This window comes from Rhinichthys klamathensis, unplaced genomic scaffold, assembly GCF_029890125.1.
Source record: "Rhinichthys klamathensis goyatoka isolate OS25496 unplaced genomic scaffold, OSU_Roscu_1.1 h1tg000571l_1, whole genome shotgun sequence".
In the NCBI taxonomy this organism is placed as follows: domain Eukaryota; kingdom Metazoa; phylum Chordata; class Actinopteri; order Cypriniformes; family Leuciscidae; genus Rhinichthys; species Rhinichthys klamathensis.
In genome coordinates, this window is record NW_026607037.1 from 2545944 (window position 1) to 2567539 (window position 21596).

The window sequence follows — 21596 nt, forward strand, 5'->3', positions numbered from 1 at the left end:
AGAGTCGGGTATTTTGATTCATCCCAATGATTCGAATCTGTTGACTTCGTTCACCAGAAAGATTCATTTACATTCATTCACGGACCTATGGAAGCCCCATACTGACCATGTCTGCAGATTGTAAAAACTGTAATTCTAAATTGTGTGTAGGCTATAAGAAACACATACTTTTATGTCAAAATAATATAGGCCTACTTATGGCCTACTTATTTTTTTTAGCTTGGTTCAAGCCAGATTTAGGGGAAAGTTTTTAATAGTTTAAAGTTTAAAATTTTACAGTGTAGAATACTGCTGCTATGTGTGCACATGACGTCACTACATTTTATATTTAATCCAGCAAGTGACATCTATGTGAAAAGCTATCTTTTTTCAAATTAAAATAATTGTACATATCTTTCAATTCATTAAACTAGAGATGGAAAGGTCAAGTTGGGTACATTGCATTCTGGCATACATACCCAGTGCAGTGTGCTCTGGTTGTATACTGCACATTGTTGTCAAAAATGATTTAAAAAAGAAAAGAAAAAAGAAAAGAAGAAGAATACTTTCTTTTTTTCATTCATTTTATTTATCATTAAAATACAATATTTAAAGGAATATATAGGGTTGAATTTATATATGTTGAGTTAAGTGGTAATGGTGAATATATATATATATATATATATATTATCAATAACATAAAAACAACAGATATCATTATTAAATAGCCTAGATCTTGATTCATGCCACATTTGTCTGTTAAAGCATTGGTATAAATACTTGTCTGAATGTATGAGTGAAAGTGATATCCATTAAAATTCTCCACCCTCTGCTTTCAGATCAACTTTCATCTTCTGTTTCTTCATTATGGCCTCCAACTCAGTGGCCTTCCGCACATCCTGCAAACGAGTGATACAGATATGAAGATAATCATCTTTCAATTCTTATCAATTCTCTCTCTTTTTCGGTTTGTTCTGTTTATTTCCAGACACTTTAATCATTCACTGAGAGAAATCAAGTTTGAGAAGTTCTGACAAATTACTTTATACTAAAGACTATTCAACTTTTATACTGTAAGTGAAAATGCTATTTCACTACATTTTGCTTTTGGTCGAATTACCCAGTTAAATATTTAATTTAAATTGAATATTTTTTTTACTTTGTTTAATGTTTTTTTGTTTAAAGTCAGCATGAAACGAAAGTTGTGATAGTCTATCTCCCCTATTGTGACATATCCGAGTGAAACAGCTTCTCGAACAAGAAGAAGTGCACACTCCTGGGCAAAAAAATGGGCCAAGCCAAAAATGGCACAATATTTAGTGGTCTTTTAATGATCTTAACCATTTTAATCACAAATCTCTGGTCAGGAAATTACTGTAGAAAAAAGTAACTCAGCACGAAATAGCCTTCCCCTTTGTTTTCTTTAAACTTGCAGAAAGCTTTTTACAGGAAGAATAGTTGTTCCACTCAATGTTGATGGAACAGTTCATAGTTGAAAAATGTCTCCCAGTTCGTTCGAGCATTGTCTTGTTGAAAAATACCATCTGATCATTCCTCTTTAGATAACAACTTTTCATTGGTGGGAAGCAAGCCGATATTCTCCTGTACTCCAAAGCATTAAATTACTTTTCACAGTGAAGTAGCTCACCAATACCAGCAGCTAAAAAGGCTCCCCACACAATGACACAGTCTCTTCCTCCATACTTCACTGAGGTCGAGATGCAGTTTTCATTATATTTCTCAACAGATTTTTGAAGACACCGCTCTAGAGCATCACCGTGCAACTGGTGTTTCATTGTGATTCATCACTCCCCACACAACTTCCCATATTCTGCCAAAAACTTCATTCTGTCTCTTATGTTTTTCTGAGACAGCGATGGCTTTTTAAGTAGTGCCTTTGCTTAAATTTGGCTAATTTCCAGATCATTCATTTGTGGTTAAGTCAATTAAAAGCTTAGTGTTTGGCCCTTTTGGGCTTGGCCCATTTTATTTTGCCCAGGAGTGTAGGGTGGGACTTGATTTTGTCCATCTGGAAAGAATTGGATGGTTGTAATTTGCTATTGCTGTGATCTCCAGAGGTGTCAAGTAACGAAGTACAAATATTTCGTTACATTACTTAAGTACAAATTTTGGGTATCTATACTTTACTTGAGTAATTATTTTTCAGCCGACTTTTTACTTCTACTCCTTACATTTTCACGCAATTATCTGTACTTTCTACTCCTTAGATTTTAAAAATAGCCTCGTTACTCCTACTTCATTTCGGCTTGTCATCCTTCAAAAAATGACCAATTACACAAACGTTTAATAGATCTGAGTCCCGCCTCCTGAACATCGCTAAACTGATTGGCTTTGTGTTTTCTTTCTAACTTGTGAGAGGCTGTTTTGGTTGTGCGAAGCGGCAAAACTCATCCGAAGGAATTAGGAAAGCTAGATGCGGTAAGTGAGGGAGAAATCAACAGTTTTCTGCTCAAGAATACGGGGCAAATCGCGTCAAATATTGAATTGGGGACAGCCGTTTTTACAATATAGTGGGCCTACTGTAAGATAATCGCGGGATAAGTGGCAAACATAATCGAGAGTGTGTGTGTGTGTAAAAGAGAGAGAGAGAGAGAGAGAGAGAGAGAGAGAGAGAGAGAGAGAGAGAGAGAGAGAGAGAGAGAGAGAGAGAGAGAGAGAGTGTGTCTGTGTGTGTGTGTGTGTGTGTGTGTGTGTGAGAGAGAGAGCGAGAGAGAGTGTGTGTGTGTGTGTGTGTGTGTGTGTAACCCTACATTATAGGATCAAAATATCCCCATAAAGATGGCAATATCCGAAATCCTTGTTGGGATATATATATATATATATATATATATATATATATATATATATATATATATATATATATATATATATTAAAACAGCTTATAAATCAGACTAAGTGATGTTTTTTGAAAATGCAGAGAGTTATCTGTGATAGGGTTAGTGTAGGGGGGTAGAATACACAGTTTGTACAGTATAAAAATCATTGTGTCTATGGAAAGTCCCCATAAAACATGAAAAAAATAACATTGCTTGGTCTGTTGAAATGAGAGGTCTGTTTGATCAAGTTGAAACCGTGTCATCCCAGTCTCATCAGCTGGACTGAAAGAAATTTCAGCACTTAGGACCCTGAAAACATGTCTCAGAGCAATGGCCACAAGTGACACTTGACAGTATTGCTGTGTGTTGTGTCCAAACTTGACAGTTTTGATGCAAAACATATATGCCAACAGTTAATTTCTGTTAAAGGGATAGTTCATTCACTTATTTAAAAATGAAAATTCTGTCATCATTTACTCACTCTCAAGTTGTTTCAAACCAATTTCTTTCTTCTGCTGAACACAAAAGAAGATATTTTGAAGAATGTCGATAACCAAACAGTTGATGGAAGCCATTGACTTCCATAGTATTTTTTTTTTTTCCTACAATGGAAGTCAATGGCTACAATCAGCTGTTTGGTTATCGACATTCTTCAAAATATCATCTTTTGTGTTCAGCAGAAGAAAGAAACTGGTTTGATTTAAATGATTTTCGTTTTTGGGTGAACTACACTCACCTAAAGGATTATTAGGAACACCTGTTCAATTTCTCATTAATGCAATTATCTAATCAACCAATCACATGGCAGTTGCTTCAATGCATTTAGGGGTGTGGTCCTGGTCAAGACAATCTCCTGAACTCCAAACTGAATGTCAGAATGCGAAAGAAAGGTGATTTAAGCAATTTTGAGCGTGGCATGGTTGTTGGTGCCAGACGGGCCGGTCTGAGTATTTCACTGAGTATTCTGCTCAGTTACTGGGATTTTCACGCACAACCATTTCTAGGGTTTACAAAGAATGGTGTGAAAAGGGAAAAACATCCAGTATGCGGCAGTCCTGTGGGCGAATATGTCTTGTTGGTGCTAGAGGTCAGAGGAGAATGGGCCGACTGATTCAAGCTGATAGAAGAGCAACTTTGACTGAAATACCCACTCGTTACAACCGAGGTATGCAGCAAAGCATTTGTGAAGCCACAACACGCACAACCTTGAGGCGGATGGGCTACAACAGCAGAAGACCCCACCGGGTACCACTCATCTCCACTACAAATAGGAAAAATAGGCTACAATTTGCAAGAGCTCACCAAAATTGGACAGTTGAAGACTGGAAAAATGTTGCCTGGTCTGATGAGTCTCGATTTCTGTTGAGACATTCAGATGGTAGAGTCAGACTTTGGCATAAACAGAATGAGAACATGGATCCATCATGCCTTGTTACCACTGTGCAGGATGGTGGTGGCGGTGTAATGGTGTGGGGGATGTTTTCTTGGCACACTTTAGGCCCCTTAGTGCCAATTGGGCATCGTTTAAATGCCACGGCCTACCTGAGCATTGTTTCTGACCATGTCCATCCCTTTATGGCCACCATGTACCCATCCTCTGATGGCTACTTCCAGCAGGATAATGCACCATGTCACAAAGCTCGAATCATTTCAAATCAGTTTCTTGAACATGACAATGAGTTCACTGTACTAAAATGGCCCCCACAGTCACCAGATCTCAACCCAATAGAGCATCTTTGGGATGTGGTGAAACGGGAGATTCGTGCCCTGGATGTGCATCCCACCAATCTCCATCAACTGCAAGATGCTATCCTGTCAATATGGGCCAACATTTCTAAAGAATGCTTTCAGCACCTTGTTGAATCAATGCCACGTAGAATTAAAGCAGTTCTGAAGGCGAAAGGGGGTCAAACACAGTATTAGTATGGTGTTCCTAATAATCCTTTAGGTGAGTGTATATCCTTTTAATGAAAGATGCAGACGTGTTTGGCTTCTTCAAAAAGCAAGGAACAAGACAGTATTGCACTATTGCATTGCACTATGAACGGAGTAAGGTTAAGTCTCTGTTAAACCGCCTCCTTGTCTTTATTAGTTACGTGTAACATTACAGAATTAATGAATTAACGTATTGTTAAGGTCAAAATAGACTAAAAACCTTAATACATTATCCTATTAATTTCCTGATTCCTCCGCTTCTGTGAATGTCCTCAGTCCCCACCAATCTCAAAATCAAACCTACGCCTTTAAAGAGAAGTATAAACATATACCATTCCGAGATAACATGCCTCTGAAGTTTGACTTTTTGCACCATTACAATACTTATAGGCAACTAGTCATCATATCTTACGCTCCATGAAACACATGTTAATGCTCAGTAGTACACACATATGGTTCTTTAATGTATTTGCATTTTACTAAAACGGAAATTGGATTGAAATTCATTTTCTATGGGCATATATGCGGCTGAAACAGGCAGGGCATCCCAAATTTTTCAACATTAACATTTTAATATAACGTTATAGTGATGGCCTTTAGAAAAATGTTTTTTAAGGAGGTGGTAGTGCACTATAGGCCCCTGTGGCGCGGCCTAAGCTTTTGTCCTTAATGGCATTTTTTTCTTGCATTACTTTTACTTTTATACTTTAAGTAGTTTTGAAACCAGTTACTTTTACACTTTTACTTGAGTAAAAAGTTTGAGTTGATACTTCAACTTCTACAGAAGTCTATTTAAACCCTAGTATCTATACTTCTACTTGAGTAACAAAAGCCGCGTTTCCACCGCAATTGCCCGGAACAATTTGTCCCAGGAACTTTTTTCCCAGGAACTTTTTTTGCCCCAGACCGGTAGCTTTCTGCGTTTACATCGCGGTCTAAAGTACCGGGTAAACTGCGCGCGACTGCTCATTGCTTGCTTGTGACGGACAGTAGACTGTAAAAGACAGTAATCAGTTTTGAGCGCCACATTTATAATAAATATGGAAGAGATTCACACTGTGCTGCAGTTGTTTGAGATGTATTGGTTTACTAACCAGGTAATTAACAAAACGGCAGAAAAGAGACGAGCACTGATACTAAAGCGTGTTCAGAAAGCTCGTAATGCTAACGTTAGATCTAAAATTAGACAGCGTATGTTATCAGCTATTGCGGACATTGACCGTGAGAAGGCTGGGACGAACGCGCAGAAAATTTCTCTTCCGCAAATACGCTTAATAAAGCCTGAATCTCGTCGTCGGTCCAGCTGCCTTTTTTATTTTTATTAAATTCCATATTTGCAGACAGACAACTCTTACTGCATGGAACTTCATTACTGCATGAAGCCACGAACTGCAATAGATTCTAAAAATTCCGGTTAAAATAAAATGCTGCGCGGAGTTATCCAATCATAATGCGGCGTGAACACAACCAATCAGCATGTTCAGCGCACAAGCCCCACCCGCGAAAGTTCCTGAACTTTGAAAAAGTACTACCTCGCGAGCAGGGACTTTCGGAGGGGGAAATATCTACCCGGAACTTCATTTAGACCCTGGTTCCTGCGGTGTAAACACACCGAGTACCAGGCCAAAGTTCCTAGTTCCTGGGTAAAGTTCCTGCGGTGGAAACGCGGCTAAATGTGAATACTTTTGACACCTCTGGTGATCTCATGTAGGTGACAAGTTGTCTTGCTCTTGCACGAATGAACAACACATCTTCAGAAAAAAGAAGTTGTTGTAAGAGGGATGGGAAGTGTTTTTTTTTTTTTTAAACTGTCAAAGGGAAACATTATAAGGTATGAGAGGTATTCTGTGAGAATGCTTCTGGGAGTGAGCGATGTAGGCCTACCTCCAGCAGTGCTTTCTGCACCATGATCTGGCTGTAGACTCTGATGCCCTCTTCTGGACAAACGTGACGCAGCTCCTCCTTATTCAGAGAGAAGAGCTGAGCTCCCGTTAGGACACCCAGACTCCGTACAGTGCTGAGACAGAGATAGAGATCACAACATGAGCAAATTTCAGAGGTCTTAGATCAGTGTTAGCTCCAGATCATCATGTCCAGATGTGTGTGTTTTACTCACTAATCTTTGAAGCCTTTGGCCTTGAGCCACTCCTGAACCTCAGCTGTGGGAGAGTGATAGTCCAGCGGTGCCGTTGTGTCATTCGCTTTATTAATTACCACTGGCCGTACTGATGCTGCTCTACCATTGGCCAGTCGCTGCAAGAGCTCATCATTCATCAACATAGCTGTTAACACATAAATATTACAGTAAGAAATAAAATAAAATATACATTTGTGATATTTGGAGATTTATGATAATTCTCTGATGAACATAACGTAAGGGACAATGTAAAGTCAGTCGGTCAATATAAAGAAATCGCAGAGAGTACAATCAGGAGAAACCTTGTATCATTCAGTGTGTTGTTATTGTTAACTAAAACTAAAGCTATTAAAAATAAATTAATTGAGATAAAGCTGAAATAAATAAATCATTTATTAGATGAAACTTAAACTTGATTTTATAAAGTTACCTAACTGAAATAAATAAGTTAATGTTGAAGTACTAAAATGACTAACTGAAATAAAAAAAGAATTAAAGATAGGCCTATATAAATACTTAAAAAAAACTAATACAAATAACAGAAGTACATAAAATTAAATATAAAATTAGATGAAACTAAAATGTAATAATATTATTAATACTAATAGTATTCAAATAAAAGATAATTTAAGATATAACTAACAACTAAATATAAATTATACTAAAATAACACTGGTATTATTCTAAAGGGGGTTTATTTTGTGATACTGACCATTTTACTCTACTTATCCAGCTTGTTAAACAACTAACCAAATAAATGATTATAATATAATAATTAATATAATCAACACTGATTTGAATTGAATTATTATTATTATGTGAGGAAAAAAGAAACCCCAGAATGCTACATAAAACAAGGACAGTGTTTAAACACTGCTGCCAAAGAAAATGACCAAACAGTTTATAGCGGCCACAAACATTTGATTGAAGAATGTAACGACTGACTTATCAGAATCTTAGTATTCCTGAGAGTTGTGTATAATTTTATGAATAAAATGAATTCTGAATGACACAAAGCAGGTTTGTTCATTTTCTTGTATGCAATACTGAGAAATAATGACATCCTCTATAACCTCAAAGTATTTCACTTTTTAACCATACTTTGAGAAAAAGGCATTCGTGAGACTGAAGTGAGTGGTTAGAAGTGACTAATTTACAAGTACTGCGGTAAGAGACATTACCTTTCTCTCCTTCGCCACCAATTGGTGGCATACTTTGGGGGCGTGGATCAGGGCGGACTGCTTTTTCGCCTGAGGAATTGGGTGCAGCATAAAAAGACATTGCTCTCGGTGGAGAGATAGGAGCTTTCTATAAAAATATGATAGGAATTAGTTTGTGACTGAGCATGTGAGGGTGTTATGTGTTGCTGATTGCATGTGTGCGTGCATGATTCCTTTACCATGGACTGGTTGCGCATTACTATGTTGGAAGTGTCAACTTCTGCGTGATTGATCGGTTCAAGGATATTGTGTGGAACAAAGCCAATCTGACCGTAATCATTCTTACATTTCCACCATCGCTTTGATGACTCTAACACCTGAGACAGAGAAGATAAGAGAGACAGAGAGACAAAGTGATTGAAAATGAGGGGAAATGGAGTGAACTGGGAGCATGTGTCAGTGGTATTTTTCAAGAGGAAGCACAGATTACTACAGATCATCTAGACTACAGTATAATGTGTGCTAAGAACTCTTTTAAAATAATAATAATAATAATAATATTTTTGGTCAGCAATATAGCCAATATATTATTGGAAATAATTAACCAAACTCAGAACTTTTGAATGCAAGTAGGGAAACGATATGCAAGAGATAAATTGATATTTTACATATAGCCTATATACAAAATTGTATATAATAAAATAATATGTTAGGTGGATAAAACCCCACCATCATGTTGTTTGAAACTTTTCTTTTTATATATGATATACTTTAACTGTTATATTTTATATAATATATAATAATAATAATTTTATGTTATAAGATATATGTAATAAAAAAAATACAGTTTTTACCCAAAGTTTGGGTAAGATTATTTTGTTTTCTATTTCTAAATGTAATTCATTCTTTAATTGGTGAAGCTGAAATTTCAGCACCATTACTCCAGTCTTTTAGCCTGATGTCGTCATACTCAGATTCTAGTCAGAATCTTCCTGACCTCAAATTTTGTGGGCGGGGCTAAATTCGACTGGCATCCAGGCTACCAGTCTTTGGTGTCACATGATCCTTTAGAAATCATTATGATGATTTGCTGTTCAAAAAACATTCCTTACATTACCAATGTTGAAAATAGTTGTGCTGCTGAAAATAGTTGTGAAACCGTTACATGGTTTTTTTTCAGGATTCTTTGATGAACAGAAAGTTCGAAAGAACAGCATTTATTTGAAATAGACATCTTTTTTTGTAAAAGTCTTTACTGTCACTTTTGATCAATTTAATGCATCCTTGCTTAATAAAAGCATTAATTTCTTTAAAAGAAAATCGTACTGACCCCAAACTTTTGAACGGTAGTGCAATATATAGGAATATAAATTGTCAAAAAATATAAATGGAAATGGAAGTTGTAAGTATTTCTGTTGCTATGCAACGTACCTCCAGAGTATCTCCCTGTAAGACTGAGAGTTCACTACTGTTTCGTGCCACAAAGTCATAACTGCAGCGATACATCCTTTCTTCATTAGGAGGCAGAGAGTCTTCCATCCTAGACCATAATCACACACACAATAAGACAAAGTGCCATCACAAAGACACCGCACACACACAGCTGACTGGTCCATACTAACCCATCATGTTCCTGGTGTACAGTTAGACGTGCCTGATTAAGTACCTGTGGAAAGAGAAAGGAAGGTGATGAATGTGGTTTATACAATACAATAGAATACAATAGAATACAATAGAATACAATACAATACAATACAATACAATACAATACAATGTTTATTTAATTAAAAAACAACCGGAGTTGACCAAAGTGCTGTACAAGAAAGAGAGAAGAAACATGTATGACTTTGACTTTGACTTTTTTTAAACAATAAAACACAAGCTGTAAAATAGGTGGAAAGAGTAGACATCAAGTTGGGGCAGTTCTGATATGATATACAGTTCAGGTTTTATTGTGGTTGTGCTTATATCAGTGAGTGTAAGGTCTCATACCTGCTGAGTCTGTATAAGAGCTTCATGTTTGTGCTGGGACTCTATGGGGTCCTCAATTGGTTGTCCATGCGCGTCTATGACCATAGGCTGCCAACCATCCAGAAAGACAGGTTTGTATGGAGACACAGTCTCACTGAGTTGAGAGCTGACAAACACACATTGGAGATGGTCAACCAATCTTAACTAAGGGAGAATTTACCCTTTTATGATGTGCTTTTGTGCCTTTTTTGAAGCTCAAACACTACCATCCCCATTCATTGAATGTAATATCTTCAATGTAGCAACTAGCACTTATTTTTTGTTCTTTTATGTTCCACAGAAGAAAGAAAGTTATACAGGTGGAACAACATGAGGGTGAGTAAATAATGAAAGAATTAACATTTTGGGGTGAACTATCCATTTAAGCGGGGTTCAAACTCAAAGCAGATATTCTAGTAGTATTATATACAACAATTTTGTTACTGACAATGGCAGGGTCCAGTTTGGCCCGAGAGACATCCACAGTTGTTTCTCTTGCTCATTTAGATTCTGCTGTAGTAGAGAGATCGCTCCACTGGTCAGAGCGGGGCTGGAGACCTTTGCTGCCATTGGACCACCTGTGGTCTTCACCATCTGGTGAACATATAACAACAAACCATATACTAATACCATATAATATGGCGATTACAAATCCTTTCCTTATTTTGTGGAAAAACTTCATATGTTAGCTGTAGTTTTTGAATTAAGCATGTGAATTTTAGTGGTTAGGTGTGTCTCTATGTCTGTGTGTGTAATTCTATTACCAAGTGCAAAGGGATGAAGACGTGGTGCAAGAGTTCTTCTGAGTTTGGCTCTGAGATTTTCGTCTTTAGGCGGTCCTACAACAAACACACAGACATACGCATTAGGCAAGCATAGCAGTTTTATGAAGTTCTTAAAGCTGTGATTTCTGCACAACAAGCCGAACCACCCCACATTGCACACACACACAAAAAATGCAGGATTTAAAACGATTTATCAATATGTTATCTTACCAATAGACAGAAAGAATATTTAATCTTCTGAAAAATATCCACAAACTCCTGTTCTGATGGCGGTGTCGCTGTTTGCGTGAGAAGGCCATCTAAAAACATGGATGTTTAAAATTTACGATTTATGATGTTTCTGAAGGTCTTGATAAGGCTTGTGAATTATGAGGTCATCTCTCTCACCATCCTGCTTTTTATTCTTCTTGCTGTTCTTTTTGCGACTCTTTTTCATGCTCCGTTGCTCCAGATCATTCTTAGCCACTGCTGTCACCTGCAGACGGGCCATGAAACGCTCCACATCAGCAAAACAGTGATTCACCAACTCCTAACAGAGGGAGATATAAAAAAGGAGTAAGCTGTAAGGTTTTAAGCGATAAATACACAAATGCAGTGGCTTTCCATGTTGCTTTTAAGCACTTTCATTACTCTTCATTCTAAAACTAAAATCCAAGTAACATCATATTTTTCAGGGGGCAACTTGTCACAATTTTTATTGAGGGAAGTTGTCATGTGTTTTACAGATTGTGATTTCATACAGTTTATTAACCATAATTTTGCTGTTCAAAATAGTATCACATTTTTGTATGATATCTTTTACATATTTTCCTGAATTGTCTTATCTTTTTATGTTTTTTTATGCTTACCCCATCTACCAAAAATAACGGGGTTTGTTACAACGTGCGTTCACTTGTAACAAATGAACTGTACTTTTTTCTGGGCAATAATGGTGAAAATAATTGCAAATTACTTGAGTTTATACAGAAACTCTTTTTAAATAAATGACTGAATGAATAAATAAATAATCCTTAGAAATATTCAGTAAAAAGTGTGACAACTACGGTCTCTGCTAAACAAAACTAAAATACTGATGGATTTTTGGGGTCTGTATTCTATCAAACAGGCAATGTTTTATGTAACAGTCAAACTTACAACTTCTCTCTGTGCGTGGATCAGATGTATATCCGTTTTCACTCCTCCATTTACTAAGATGAGCAATGAAATATATATAAAATGTACATATATTGTCAAAAGTATATATTGCTGTATATTTTTAATCAAACAGAAATACAGAAATGCATAAACATATACACACCAGCATATATACCTGTGGGACCGGGGTTAGAAGCTGCGTCGTTTGGAGGTACTTTGATCGACTTTGACAATCTCCTGGGAATAACTTGAGGAGCAGCCATCTTAGAGATTGAAAGAATGGGAAACGTAAAAAAAACAAAACAAGAAAAAGATAAACGAAGTTTATATATAAAGTATTTAAAGTACTGTATGTCATCCAATTCAAAACTTTGTCTAGTCACCTGCTCACACGAATGAGAACAAATTATTTTTGTATCTAATTAAAGGATATCTCCAGTTCTTTGGTCACCATTTTATGTGAGACAAAACTTTCAACCTTTTAGTTAAACAGCATTAGGCTACCACAGCCCATATCAAAGAGGATTTTTAGGCAATGGACTATTGGGAAGAAAACAATAGACGCTGTAGACAGAATTTCATTCAGTTGAGCTGGCAAGTAGACAAAAAGTGAGAAGAAGTGCCAAGAAACTTGAGAGAATCTCATTATATGGTTTAATAAAATAATCCTCAAGACTTGGACTACCACAACTACCTATAATTAAGACATGTCTGTTCAGATTTTTTTTCTTTTTTTGCCTAACAAACAGAATGAATGTTTTTTTGTAAATCTAGTCTTGGCAAGATTGCTTGATTTCACTCATTCATTGTTTAAGACTCTGGGATAAAGAGGGTTGACATTCCACACATAATCAACACAATCACATCTGTGGCCTCTGACTAACAAAGCCATAAAAGATTGTCAGATCTTTGTGATCAATGAGCTTCTTGGTCGTGGGCTGTTACAGAGTCACTGGACATTTCTTTTTAGGATAAAATATCATGTTTAGTCCTGCAAGTAATGTAATAAAGTAAAACATATGTTCTTTTTTGAGGAAACTGTTAAAAAATACATTATCACAGTTTACAAGGAACGATTTCCAAAACGTTTTTCATTATAAATTTTACAGCTGGATTCGAATGTCTGAGGCCACTCGTAAAAATGTTGTTGTCTTGTGTATTTTGCTGTTTCCTTCAGCATCCCCGCAGCCCTAGGACAGCAGTTTGAAAAATGTATGATGATTGGGAAGAAATCAAATTAAAAGCCCAACACAATCACTTTTAAAATCACTGCATTGACTGAGCACTCTTCTGCTGTTTAGAGGTGTGGCAGCATCTATGCTCAGGATTTCTAACACAGCTGCTATTGTTAGCAGAGATCTATTCAACGATTTTTTTGCATTCACACTGTCATGTCATTGTTTCGCCAAATAATAGGAACCAGACACAAAATACGAGAAGATAGGAGATTACAGCGCACTGAACATTGCTGTAGTTCAGCGAATCATTTTTAATCCTTGAGGGAAAGCATTGATTTATTACAAATGTGCATCACGATTAGCCTCTGCATGTGACAATAAAAGCAATATATCAGTTGCCTAATTGCTATTATTAATGTAAATTCTCAATTTCTTTAAATGTTTGGTTTAAAATAGTCTTACCGTGTGTTAGATGTGTACACCTCCTTCTGTCACATATTCTGTTTACACCTAATAGAGAAATGCAAGAACAAGAAAAACTAGTTGATCTGTTTAACTTGAAGAAAACCTGGACTTCCTCTCTCTCTCTTTCGCTCTTTCTCTCGCCTGAGTTTCAGGATATGAAGAGCATAGAAACCTAGGTGGAAGTGTGTTAGTACATTCCGGTGACTGCATTCCTCTGAGAGGCAGTAAACGCAATAGATCTTCAGATAGATTTTTATGAGAGTTTAATAAGAAACTTTGATGGGCCCAAAATAGATTATAAAATAGGAAATTATTAAAAGTAACACATGTATTCACACATAAAGACAAGTGAAAAATATTAGTTAATACTCACAGTGCCACAAACTGTCTTTGGTGAAGAACTGCGTTGTTGCTGCTTCAGTTCAGAGTGTTCAGGCTAGGCTTGTTTGTCTAGATCTGTCATTCTCCTCTCACCCTCCCTATCTCTTTATTTTTTTAGTCCACTGTTCCTCTGTCACTTACAGGTGTTAATAAATGAAAGCTTTAGTGTAAGTTCTGCCAGGAAGACTCAATGTTACGTCACTCTTTACTTTCTGGCCTATCCAATCACTTTCTAATACTTGGAGTATAAAAGATTGTTACTTACACATGTTTGAGTTTGCAGATGATGTTGCAAACATTCACCTCCATCCTCCCCACCCCCACCAGGATGGTCCCTGTCCATACCTCCCGGGGGTCGGCTGCGCCCCTGCCTTCATCTTCAGGCACGATATGCAGAGTCCGCTACCCTCCGAATGTGAACTACGGACGGGGCCTGCGCCAAAGAACTTTACCATCCAATATTTTCATTTTCTGCTCTATTACAGTTTTTTACAATCACTTTGTTACTATTTTCAGAACCTTGATGTCATTTTTCACAACTCTAGACACAAAACTCACAACCAATGATCAAAATGCACATTTTTCAAAACTCTAACCCTTTTCTCAATTGCTTGGATACAATACACATAAAACTTAGATCATTTGTTCATTCAACAAAAATCACCTGCTCAATATGACACAACTTAACATCAAAGTACTACTATTTCAAAAGGCAATTCACACATTACATTTCAAATGAGTGTCTATTCATTTCCTTACAATGATCTAACTATCAATTGATACAACTGCTCAAAATGATAAGTAACTGTTGCATTACTCTTAATGCATAGTTGTATGGAAACAGACACACAATCTTCCATGTTTACAGTAAATCATGAAAGTTTCAAGATAACGAGATTCATTGTCACCAATTGGCGTGGAGCATGAACCAATTAGACTACAATATCCATGGATGTAGCCTAATATTTTGCAGTTTTTTACAATCACTTTGTTACTATTTTCAGAACCTTGATGTCATTTTTCACAACTCTAGACACAAAACTCACAACCAATGATCAAAAAGCACATTTTTCAAAACTCTAACCCTTTTCTCAATTGCTTGGATACAATACACATAAAACTTAGATCATTTGTTCATTCAACAAAGATCACCTGTTCAATATGACACAACTTAACATCAAAGTACTACTATTTCAAAAGGCAATTCACACATTACATTTCAAATGAGTGTCTATTCATTTCCTTACAATGATCTAACTATCAATTGATACAACTGCTCAAAATGATAAGTAACTGTTGCATTACTCTTAATGCATAGTTGTATGGAAACAGACACACAATCTTCCATGTTTACAGTAAATCATGAAAGTTTCAAGATAATGAGATTCATTGTCACCAATTAGCATGGCATGAACCAATAAGACTACAATATCCATGGATGTAGCCTAATATTTTATCATACTGTAATGCTTCATCAGACACTGTGTCTATGGTGCCAAATACTGTACCACCTTTTCAGACTATGTACAGTATTGACAGTACAGTACTGTATAGATGCAGGCCCTTGTAACTGCGTGTCCAATTCTGCCAATCACAGCAGAGCAGTGTCAGGCCTGGACTCGCCATGCCAAAGGTTTTTTCCAAGATGTCATTTTCCAACATCCATTGTGATGTAGATGAGAACCTGTGGCCAAATCCACAACACAGAGTTGATGACAGTGTAGAAGTACAGTAATCACTCCTGTTTAGTTTCTTACAGCAAGTTGAGGAACACTGCATTTGATGTTTTACAGTACTGTCTTTTCTTTTCTATTTCATAGCTAATTATTTTTGCTTTGATTCAAAAAACCATGTTGTGATTGTACTGTAGTGTTTTGCATCAATATATTACAAACTTTGTTCACAATGATTCCACTGTGTCTGTAATATTCTCTCTACTACTGCAGTACTTTTACAGAGATGTATTTACTGTACATGTAGTACCATAATGAAACCTGTATCACCTATTTTGCTCTACAATATTTAATGATTGTACGAACAATGACACAGTGAAACTATCGGTTGCTTGTGTGTGGGTGATCTATAGTTATGTTTCAATGGTATTTCACAGTTAATTTGTTTTTTGAACCAATGATTGTGCAAGTGCAAGATTTCTTTAAAGATGTGAATGCACAATTTCAATGTTTTGAACATTAGACAGCCTGTGTTACAAGTGATTATCGTTTTGAGTTTTGTGTCTAGAGTTTTGAAAAATGACATCAAGGTTCTGAAAATAGTAGCAAAGTGATTGTAAAAAACTGTAATTAATAAATGTCATTGTGATATCATCTCGCCTTCCGAGTTTTTCTGGTAAAAATGCTGTTACCTCAGTGTTTGCCATATACTTTTGTCTGTCTTTATCAGTTTATGCAGTGTGTGCTGTCATCACCCAATACAATTAGTGATAATATCTTACAACAAAGTACTTGTTGCACAGTTTGTATTACTAATGTAATGGTGTTGTTGTTTTGCTTTTCAAAAAAAGAAACTTTCTTTTTTATGAAATATTTGTTCTGAAATTCTGTAAATATAGCTTGTTCAGTTGTTGTAAATTGTGCAAAACTATCAATTTATTATTTCAGTTAAACATAATCAGGAAACAGCAATCATTAGTTGGGAAGAATTTCATACACTTCCCACACTTATAACTTCTCACTTGCAGTGATTGTGTTATTTTGATAAGGATTCTGTCTATTATGGAAGCTTGTTTCCGCCACTGAATAAAATAATAATAATAATAATTGCGACTTTTTATCTCACAATTGCGAGATATGAAGTCAGAATTGTGAGAAATAAAGGCGCAATTGCGAGATATAAAGTCGCAATTCTGAGAAATAAAGTCGCAATTGCGAGATATAAAGTCGCAATTCTGAGATATAAAGTCGCAATTATGAGAAATAAAGTCGCAATTGCGAGAAAAAAAGACAGAATTGCGACTTTTTATCTCACAATTCTGACTTTTTATCTCACAATTCTGATTTTTTTCCTCACAATTGCGAGTTTACATCTCGCAATTCTGACTTGTTTTCTCACAATTGCGAGATATGAATTCAGAATTGTGAGAAAAAAAGTCAGAATTATGAGATAAAAAGTCAGAATTGTGAGATAAAAAGTCAGAATTGTGAGATAAAAAGTCAGAATTGTGAGATATAAACTCGTAATTCTGACTTTGCTCGCATTCCCTGTCATTGCCATCACCACTCTGGTCAAAGACGTGTCAACGGATGGTTGGAACTTGGATTGCATTTTATAGCATTTAGAATGGAAAAGATTATAGAGGATTATTTTCGGCTCGGTTTCACAAATAGAGAAATCTTGATTTTATTGGAGGAATCACACAACATTAAGCTTAGTCTCCGGACTCTTGAGAGAACGTTATGCAGGAATCAGTGTTGTGGCGGAGACGCAATAAAACGGACGAAGCTGAAGTGGCACAATTTTAATACACCAGCAGCTTCAGACATCGGTGTTATGTACTTAAAGTGAAGAATAAGACGACACAGACACGAGGTGACTTTCACAGTAGGGTCTCCATTGTTTTACTGAACTGAACTGAACATAACGTCACCCAGGTACAGGTAGCATAGCTATACAAAAAAAATACATGACATCCCCCTTTTTAAGTTTAGAACTATTCAGCTTGTAACCATTATTACATATCTGAATTAAACAGTTATACAACCAAAATATAATATCTTTGTTTATGAGCAATCTTATGAACATTTGAACTCATTCTTTAACTGCACAAGTTATTCAAACAAAAACAAAACTCAGGTTACTGCAGCGTATTTGTATAGTACAAACCACTGTTCAGTCCTTGTACCTTGAGGGTATTTTCACTTGTCTACCAGACCTGGTAATGTATTCATGTGGCTGAGACTCAGGCAATTCTGTGTTTTGTGTGTCCTTGTCAATTGTAGATGACTGAGTGTCAGTGACCTGTCCATATCACTATAAGTGTCGTTGACTGTGTTTGTTGCTGTTGTTGTGAGACTTTTTTCTCCAGTCTTTAGAAGATGTTTTCTGTTTCTCCTGTATGTTTTCCCATATGGAGTTTGTATGATGAAGGATATTGGTTGCTCATGTCTTTTTATGATTACTGCAGGTTTCCAGACATCTCCTCGTTGCACTCTCACTCTTTCTCGTGGACATCTGGAAGCAGTCTCGTTTGTCTGTCAAAATAGGCTTTTTGCTTGTCTTATCTTAGTTTCAGGTTGTCTTGGATCTGTATGTTGCTCTCGGGTGACAACAAGGTGACTGAGGTAAGTATTTTGGATTTCAACCGACGTCCCATTAGTAACTGTACTGGTGAGTACCCAATACCATCCAATGGCGTGTTTCTGTATTCCAACAGAGCAATGTAGGGGTCACTTTTGCCACTCTGAGCTTTCTTTAACCAGCTTTTTATGGTTTGAACTGCTCGTTCAGCTTGTCCATTCGACTGTGCGTGTCCTGGGCTGGATGTCACATGCACAGATTTGGCAGCGTCAACACTGTGGATTATATTTATTAAAAACCGAAAAAAAATTGCAGCCCTTGCGAGATTTTATAATCGCACTGGGAGGGATTTGGAGATACATGGCCCCATGCAGGGCCTTTACTAGTTATAATCCGTCCCTGCTGTGGACCATTGTCCGAGACTACAGTACACTGGTATACCATGCCTCGCGAACATCGATTTCATGGCCACGATTACACTCTGAGCTGTTGTGTCAGACAGTTTGCTGATTTCTGGGAATTTAGAGTAGTAATCAACAGACAGTAAGTAATCTGAACCATTGTAATGGAATAGATCTGTGCCCATTTTTGACCAAGGTCTTCCTGGTATTGGATGTGATATCAATGGTTCTCTTAGATTACTGTTCTTGTGTGTGTTGCACACTGGACATTGGGAGACAAACTCTTCAATCTGCGTTGACATGTTCCGCCAATACAGAACATCCCTGGCTCTTTCTTTGCGTTTTACAACTCCAAGGTGTGATTCGTTAATTTTCTTCAGCATTTCTTGTCTAATTTTGTTTGGAACTATGAGGTTTGCAGATTTAAAAAGAAGTCCTGATGTGAAGCTTATTTCTTCTTTGAATGTCCAATACGCTTGAATCAGTTCCGGAACATCACTTCTTTCCTTGGGCCATCCATCCATGGTCAGTTTGCGCAGTAGTTGCATTTCTTGATCAGCAGCCGTTGTAGTGCGGAAAACACTTAGGGTGCTTTCACACCTGGATCGATTTGTTTTGTTCCGGAACAGATCCGAAACAGAATACTTTGTTCCGAATCAATTTAATACGTCACTCTGTTCACACCACACTGTTGTAAAGCGGTCCAAATCGCGCACCCTTCCAGGGCTTTCCTTACGCCATTACGTCACTACCTCATGCGTGCAGGCCGCGCATTCCTTTGTGGGACATCACCATGACAACAGTAGCCTAACACAAAATGAATCGCGGGTTGACTTGGTGCTACCGAAGAGGTGAAATGCCTCATATAGATAATTGGTCGGAAGAACATATCTCCCGGATGTTGGACACTACACACAAGAACACCGAAGTGTACAAGAAGATCAGCTATAAAATGAAAGAGAGGGGTTATGAACGGTCCGTCGAGCAGTGCCGCGCAAAGGCGAAAAAAACTCCGACAGCAGTAACGTTACATAACGTTAAAGGTACGAGACCACCTTGCCTATTGATTTGTTCCGGTTCGTGGGTCGGTTGTGTTCTCACTACAAACGAACCGCTCCAGGGTTCGTATGGAATCGAGCCGAGACCACCTCTTCTAGGAGGTCTCGGCTCGGTTGTTTTGTTCCGATTCAGAGTGCGATTGTTATGTTCACATATGACCAAACGAACCGGGCCAAAAGGGAAACGCCCCTTTGTTTCGGAACAACGTCTCCAATCGATCCAGGTGTGAAAGCACCCTTAGTTTTTCTTCAGACACATGCAGATATGTTGTTACCCAGCAAAGCTCTAGCTCTTGACCAAGCAAGTCTTCTGTATGCTCATTCAGATATGCACGACTTAGTGCATCAGCAATGTGCATTTCTTTACCTGGTTTGTAGGCTACCTTTAGGCTGTACCTCTGAAGTCTGAGAAGCATGCGCTGTAATCTGGATGGAGCTTGGTGCAGTGATTTCTTGAAAATACCCATGAATCTCATGAGTGCTTGATTGTTTTCAGGAGGTGGCATTTGCACGATGGCTCTCACCTTTTCATCATCTGGCTTAAGACCTTCTTCTGAGATGATGTGTCCAAGATATTTATTTTTGATGTTCTTATCTGGCACTTGCTTTTGTTTAGTTTTAGATTCCATTCTCTTGCTCTTTCCAGCAGCTTGATGAGTCTTTGATCATGTTCTTGTGTTGTCTCTCCCCATACTAGGATGTCATCAATGACGTTGACCACACCTTCAAGACCTTCTAACATCATCCACTGTCAGTAGAGGGTAATGTTCACGTTTTATCGCTTTATTAAGGTCTTGTGGATCTATGCATATGCGTATCTTGTTTGGTTTCACCACTGTAACCATGCTAGTCACCCACTCAGTCGGTTCGGTTTGCTTTTCAATTACTCCCATGCTTTCCATCTTGTGTAGCTCTTCAACTATCTTGTCCTTGAGTGCTACAGGAACCTTTCTTGGTGGATGAATCACTGGTGAGACATTGGGGTCTGTTTTGATGTGATGCTCAATTGGTAAACACCCAAGGCCAGAAAACAGGTCGTCAAAGTTTTTCAAAGGGTCATCTTTGATCTTTACTTCATATATTCTTCTCACCATTCCTAACTTTTTACAGGTTGTGCGTCCAAGAAGTGCAGGTGCGTTTCCATCGACCACTTGAAATTGAATATTATGCTTTTGGTTTCTGTAGGTGAAGGTAAGTTGAACTTGTCCCACAGGTGACATCTTGTGGCCAGAATTTGTAATTAGGTGACAGGTGGATTTTTGTAGTTTTCTTTGAGTTTCCAGTGACTTGAGCACATTGTTGGGTATTAAATTACATGCAGCCCCTGTGTCTAATTTAAATGTAAGGTTATTGTTGTTTATTTTCAGGCTTTCAGTCCATTTGTCTTTTTCATTTTGTGTTTCAGTGGTAACTGTGTGCACATTTTTCATTGTTTGTGTTGTTTGCACATCAATGGTTCCAACAAAGGAATCATCTTGCTCATCACTTTGTTCACCTTGTTCTACAGTCTGTATTTTTCTAGTGAAGACTTGCATTCTGCACATTTTCGCAAAGTGGTTTCTTTTGTTGCATGCTTTGCAAATTTGTCTATAAGCTGGGCATTTTTTGTATTCATGTTGGTAACCACATCTTAAACATTTCACGTTTGCTTTGTGGTGACTTTCCATTGCATGTTGTTTACTTCTCTGTTCACTTTGCACAGTTTTTTCTCCTTTTTTCTTTGTTTTTTACACTGCTTATTTTATTCACGTCTATTTCTTCAGCTAGCATTTTCATTTGATTTGACGTTAGCTTGTTGGCCCGGCAGGTGTCGATCGCTTTTTCCAACGTGAGGTCTGCCTCACGCAACAATCTTGCACGCACATTGTCGTCTCTTAT

General features: G+C 37.3%; 1 protein-coding gene across 4 annotated transcripts; it reads right to left on the bottom strand.

Annotated features, from left to right (window-relative positions):
- Nucleotides 1-545: 545 nt before the first annotated feature.
- On the bottom strand, nt 546-14150 carry eps8l1a (eps8 like 1a). Of its 4 annotated transcripts, XM_056239895.1 has the most exons (16): nt 13995-14150; nt 13619-13666; nt 12154-12241; nt 11979-12031; nt 11232-11373; nt 11055-11143; nt 10824-10898; nt 10508-10653; nt 10042-10186; nt 9672-9715; nt 9481-9589; nt 8289-8426; nt 8071-8197; nt 6869-7034; nt 6637-6769; nt 546-878 (listed from the first exon to the last, which is right to left on the bottom strand). In XM_056239895.1, the coding sequence occupies exons 3-16, from the start codon at nt 12239-12241 to the stop codon at nt 792-794; spliced, it is 1542 nt and encodes a 513-aa protein (XP_056095870.1). In that variant the 5' UTR covers nt 13619-13666; nt 13995-14150; the 3' UTR covers nt 546-791. The 4 variants fall into 4 exon arrangements, with proteins under 4 accessions (XP_056095870.1, XP_056095871.1, XP_056095869.1 ...); XM_056239896.1 differs by lacking the exon at nt 13995-14150 and having other exon boundaries at nt 9672-9703; nt 13619-13770; XM_056239894.1 differs by lacking the exon at nt 13995-14150 and having other exon boundaries at nt 13619-13770.
- Nucleotides 14151-21596: the final 7446 nt, after the last annotated feature.

Bases quoted from the DNA above. Each gene is read 5' to 3' on its own strand.
- eps8l1a (XM_056239895.1), bottom strand. From the start codon at position 12,241: ATGGCTGCTCCTCAAGTTATTCCCAGGAGATTGTCAAAGTCGATCAAA. The intron at 10,187-10,507 runs GTCAGTAACAAA...TGTGTTTGTCAG, and splicing joins CCAAACTGGACCCTGCCATT to CTCTCAACTCAGTGAGACTG. The intron at 9,590-9,671 runs GTTAGTATGGAC...ATTATGGTCTAG, and splicing joins GTACACCAGGAACATGATGG to GATGGAAGACTCTCTGCCTC.